Source organism: Vicia villosa, linkage group LG6, assembly GCF_029867415.1.
Source record: "Vicia villosa cultivar HV-30 ecotype Madison, WI linkage group LG6, Vvil1.0, whole genome shotgun sequence".
Taxonomy (NCBI): Eukaryota; Viridiplantae; Streptophyta; class Magnoliopsida; order Fabales; family Fabaceae; genus Vicia; species Vicia villosa.
This window is the reverse complement of record NC_081185.1, coordinates 9,733,502-9,739,094: the sequence shown is the minus strand read 5'-3', so window position 1 is coordinate 9,739,094 and position 5,593 is coordinate 9,733,502. Positions and strand designations below refer to the sequence as shown.

Sequence of the window (5,593 nt, the reverse complement as noted above, 5' to 3'; positions counted from 1 at the left end):
TGGTACCTACATCAACTTAATGTAAACAATACATTCTTGCATGGTGATTTGCAATAAGACGTGTACATGACCATACCATAAGGAGTTCCTTGTGACAGGCCCAATCAAGTTTGTAAATTGATGAAAAACTTGTATGGCTTGAAGCAAACCAGTCGTAAATGGTATGAAAAATTGACTGCTCTTCTCATCCAACAAGGATACAAACAGTCCACTTCAAATTATTCCTTATTCACTCTCCAAAATTCCAACGATTTTACTGCCATCTTAATGTATATTGACAACATAATTCTGGCTGGTAATTCATTAGAGGAGTTTGCTAAAATCAAGGCCTGTTTGGATAGTAATTTTAGTATCAAAGATTTAGGACTGTTGAAGTACTTCCTTGGTTTGGAAGTTGCTCATTCAAAGGAGGGAATTTCTCTGTCTCAAAGGAAGTATTACCTTGACCTTTTACAAGAATCGGATCTACTTGGTTCCAAACCTGCAGCCATACCTCTTGATTCCTCAATTAAGCTGCATGCTGACAGTGGTAATCCCTTTGACGATATTGGTTCCTATGACAAGTTGATTGGTTGTCTCCTTTATCTAAACACAACAAGACCCAAAATCACTTATGCAACTTAGCAACACAGTCAATTCCTTCACAATCCAACCATGGTTCACTATCACGCTGCTTTCCGCGTTTTGCGTTACTTGAAAGGAATTCTTGGAAGAGGACTCTTGTTTTCGAGAAAATCTGAATTACAGGTCCTTGGCTTTTCAGATGCAGATTGGGATGGTTGCCTTGACTCAAGGAAATCCATTTCTGGATATTGTTTCTTTCTAGGTACCTCTCTTATTTCATGGCGAGCTAAGAAGCAACAAACTATTTCCCGATGCTCTTTCGAAGCTGAATATCGAGCCATTTCTTTTGCCACTTGTGAGCTTCTCTAGTTAACTTTCTTTTTGAAGGAGCTTCAAATCTCATGTTCTAAGTTGTCGGTTCTGTACTATGACAGCTAGAGCGCCTTGCATATCGCCTCCAATCCAGTCTTTCACGAGCGCACCAAACACTTGTAGATTGACTATCATTTGGCCCGTGAAATGCTTCAACAAGACTTGCTGCGGTTGCTTCCCATTTCCACACACGACCTGCTCTCAGATTTTCTTACAAAAGCTTTACCTATTGCTACTTTTAACAAGTTTGTTTCCAAACTTGGCATGATCAATATTTACCATGCTTAGCTTGAGAGGGGTTATTAAGATGATTGTATTAACTAATTGGTTAATTAGATTTAACTAATTAGTTTAGTCTTAGCCAATAGGATTGCTTCCCCCCTTTAAACTGTTGCATATAAACTCTCCACTCACTATTTGTGTGGTTGAGTTCTTCTCCACATTATTCAATACTATCTTTTCTCTCTTCTTGCTCAATCTGTTGCACTCAAATATGTGCTTCAGCAATTACTTCAATACAAACCCCACGGAGATCTACGATGATCGAATCTTAAAAAAAATTCTATATTTTTCAATCAAAACTATGACACTGTTATTTCGTTATTTTTTTCCTTTTTAAAATAAAACACAAATATTTTTCATTCTTTTAAAAAATAAAGATACATCTTGCATCAATAAGAAAGAAAACGCAAAAGCACTGGTGTTGCTAATATTGTTTTTGTAAAAAGATAATAAATATTAACAAAGCTTGTTGTTACCATACTTCCACTAATTTACTACCATAATATCAATGTCGTCCATCGCAAGTGGTTGATTATGTGTGAATGTGGCAAATCCATAACTATTAATTTTTTAATTGAATGAAAAACATACTATATTACTAATGAAAGTAAAGTGAATTTGAAAAGTAATTACCACAAACATAATTAACAAAGAAGAGTAGTTGTTGTGATGACGATGATGAGAACAGAGAATATGATGAATGAAGGAAACAAAGATAATTGAGAAAAGAAAATGAGGAAACGATGTGTATATTCTATGTATTGGGTGCACTTTTCTAGTGTTGGGTATTTAGGGTAGTGAAACATAAAAAATTAAATGATCCACTAATGACTTTTCTTTTGCTAATACATTAATATTTTTTATGTAAAATTATATAATTATATGTTACTCCCTCCGTTTCTTTTTAAGTGTCGTTTTAGCATAAAGCTCTTCAACCAAGATAGTCGTTTGTTAGAGTTATTTTTCCTATTATACTCTTATTTATTTTGTCTTTTCAAATAAATTCAATCATATTCTCTCTATTTTTTCAATAATTTTTTCAATAACTAAATAAGAAAATAATTAATTTTATGGGAAATGTAAAGTGGAGTTATTGGGAAAATAAGGATATAATTGACAAGTTATAATATTAAACTATAAAACGACACTTAAATAGAAACAAAAAAATTCTTCTAAAACGACACTTTAAAAAGAAACGGAGGGAGTATATAATATATAAAATATAAAAGTTAAACAATATAATTGGAGTCGGAAAATCCATGGGACGGAGGGTACTTTCTCAATCACCGCCTAAAGTGTCATCGATGGAACTTTTCCATCCATCCCCGTTTCCGCTGGAAAAAAATCCCCAACTTCAGTGCTTTGAACAGATAATTCTCAAAGCAACCCCATTAACAAATGCATATTAACACCCCTAATAGTAATCAATAAAAACTAATAATATTATTTAATATTTTGACATCTATATTAATTTTAAAAAATGAAATTTTAGATAATAATATATTAATAAAACACAAATAAAAGACCATTAATACATTTATTCAATATAATTTATTAGGTTTTTTAATTAAATAAATATATTTATTTAAGGGGATAAAATAAGTGAACATAAAAGTTTTTAAGAAAGTGAAAACGTTACGGATACAAAATTCTAACTCCAGAATATCAGATGAAGTTATTATATAGAGAGGCCTCATAAGCTGAATACTAAATTCTTAAAAGTTCAAGTTTCATTTTATGTATAATAAGTACATTGATAGATAGATACATTAAGTGTATTATTAATAAATTTTCCAATAATTTTGCTATACAAAACACAATAAAAGATCATTAATTGTTTTCATATACGTACATTTTTTTTATTACTTTTTTAAAACCATTGATTTTTATAATTTTTATTTGAATAATATTTTATTTGTAATTAATTTACTTGCCATCTTAATCTAAATATATACATAGAATAATAAAATATATAGATAGTTAAGGGTATGTTAAATGAATTTGTTTACTTGTTTTGAGAATTTACTTAAATTCTTTTAAAATATATTTTTCTCTCTTTAATGGCACATTAATTACCACGTCTTTAAATACTACTACCATTCATTTGCATCAATCACACAAACCTACAACTACAATTCCACCTCCTTTTCTTTGTTCTTTACCTTATTCATGGTATGGCTCAATCTTTAGCTCTTTTGTTCTTTTTTATGATGCTCTTCATACAAACTATGGCAGGTGGCATTCACCCAAAATGGTATGATGCTCGTGCAACTTTTTATGGTGATGCAGCTGGTGCTGAAACCATGCGTAAGTTATAAAATTAATTATTTTTTTCATCATAAGTATTCGGTTCACTAGATCGACTAATTTACTTCAGGATCAGTTCTAACATCAATTGGTTCCACTTGTTAGAAAAAAATCAAACAACTAATATAACATTATGGTATTTTTTTTGCAGAAGGAGCTTGTGGTTATGGTGATCTCTTCAAGCAAGGATATGGTCTTGCAACTACAGCACTAAGCACTGCTCTATTCAACAATGGACTTACTTGTGGTGCATGTTTTCAAATAATGTGTGTAAACGATCCTCAATGGTGCATAAAAGGTGCAACTCCAATTACAGTGACCGCAACAAATTTTTGTCCTCCTAATTATTCTAAAACCACCGACATTTGGTGTAACCCTCCACAAAAACACTTTGATTTGAGTTATAAAATGTTCACATCTATTGCCTATTATAAAGCTGGTGTCATTCCTGTTAAATATCGACGCGTTCCATGTGTCAAAAACGGGGGTGTTAGGTTTGAACTTAAAGGAAACCCTTACTTTTTGCTTGTTTTGGTGTACAATGTTGCTAATGCTGGTGATGTTTCTCATGTGAGTATTAGAGGATCTAAGACTGCTTTGCTTACTATGTCACATAATTCAGGACAAACTTGGCATATCAATCAGAATTTGGTAGGGCAAAGCTTGTCATTTCTAGTTACTACAAGTGATGGAAAATCTTTGCATTTTAATTCTGTTGCTCCTTCCAATTGGCAATTTGGACAGACTTATGAGAGCAAGCAAAATTTTAAAAAATAGAAAATTAGTTGAAAAATATATCTAGTTACAAAATTATAATAGGCTTAACATGTAGTATTTTGATCAATGAATGCATTTAAGAAGATGGTTTAGGGGTACAAGTTTATTATCATAATTTAATATTGTTTGATATTTATTCTTTGACTTTTGATGTCCATTGATCTTATTTTATATGAATAAAATATTTTTTGATATTTTAATTTATCAAATGAACATAAATTTACTAGTATATGAGCCAATACATTTTTTTAGTGTCAAAATATATATTAATAAAGAGGTGAAAACTACCAAAATACATAAAGATGATAATTGATAGCACAAGGAGTGTTGAATGGACCACCTCAAGGAAAATAAAAGATATAGCAAGAAAAACTTAAAAGCATAAAGCCTTAGAACATCTAGAAACCCATAAGGATCTGACAAAAAAATCTTTGAGCAGCTAGAAACCTCGCCCATGGTGTCCAGGTTAGATCTAAGACAGTCATGACCACCATCACATGATTAGAGGACATCAAGAGAAAGCCATATACCATTACCAACTTCAAAATCTAGACAAACACCCTTACTGCTATTAGTTTAGGCATTGGATAGGGCTTTGAAGTCAATTAGAGAAAGTGCACGAGTCCACGATCTAGTATACTGAAAAACTATTTCTTGGCCAAGAATATAGTCTTTTCATTCACTTCTTTTGTATTTGCTGGGACACCATTAGATATCATCATTACAACACTCCAAATAGACCAAACATCAACATGTCAAATCATTTCTTAACCACCCATGGACTTAGCCCTACTATCTAGCTAAGGAGAAGATATAATTAAACATAAGTCTATAATATGTAAGAATAACAACTTGTCAACCTAACCACTAAAAGATCTTAGACTAAATTGGAAAATCTAGCTTACAAGTTACAAGGAGATGAGAAACTGACTCAACCAAACCCTCACAGAAGAACAAAAGATATCATTAGAATCATCAAGCACCCTCGTTTGAATAAATTCATCATTGAAGGAATTCTATCTTACAAACGCTTTTAACAAAATTCCATTACCTTTTAAAGGACCCAACCAACACAAATTAGGGGAAAACTATAATTCTCAATCAGATCAGAGGAAAAAGAAGGGATAAAGAGGTCTAGTTGAATATGGCAAACAAAGGCAACCGATAAAACTGTTAGAGTACCCTAATAGTCAATTCAATATTAGTTGTATTTTCTTTTGTATCATGACCATATATATATATATATATATATATATATATATATATATATATATATATATATATATATATA

The 5,593-nt window shown here is 31.4% G+C and overlaps 1 protein-coding gene across 1 annotated transcript; it reads left to right on the top strand.

The window, feature by feature from the left end:
- The first annotated feature begins 3,364 nt into the window (after nt 1-3,364).
- On the top strand, nt 3,365-4,302 carry LOC131613177 (expansin-A23-like). Its single transcript, XM_058884870.1, has 2 exons — nt 3,365-3,525; nt 3,677-4,302. Exons 1-2 carry the CDS (start codon nt 3,393-3,395, stop codon nt 4,300-4,302), a joined length of 759 nt encoding a protein of 252 aa, XP_058740853.1. The 5' UTR covers nt 3,365-3,392.
- The last annotated feature ends 1,291 nt before the right edge of the window (nt 4,303-5,593 follow it).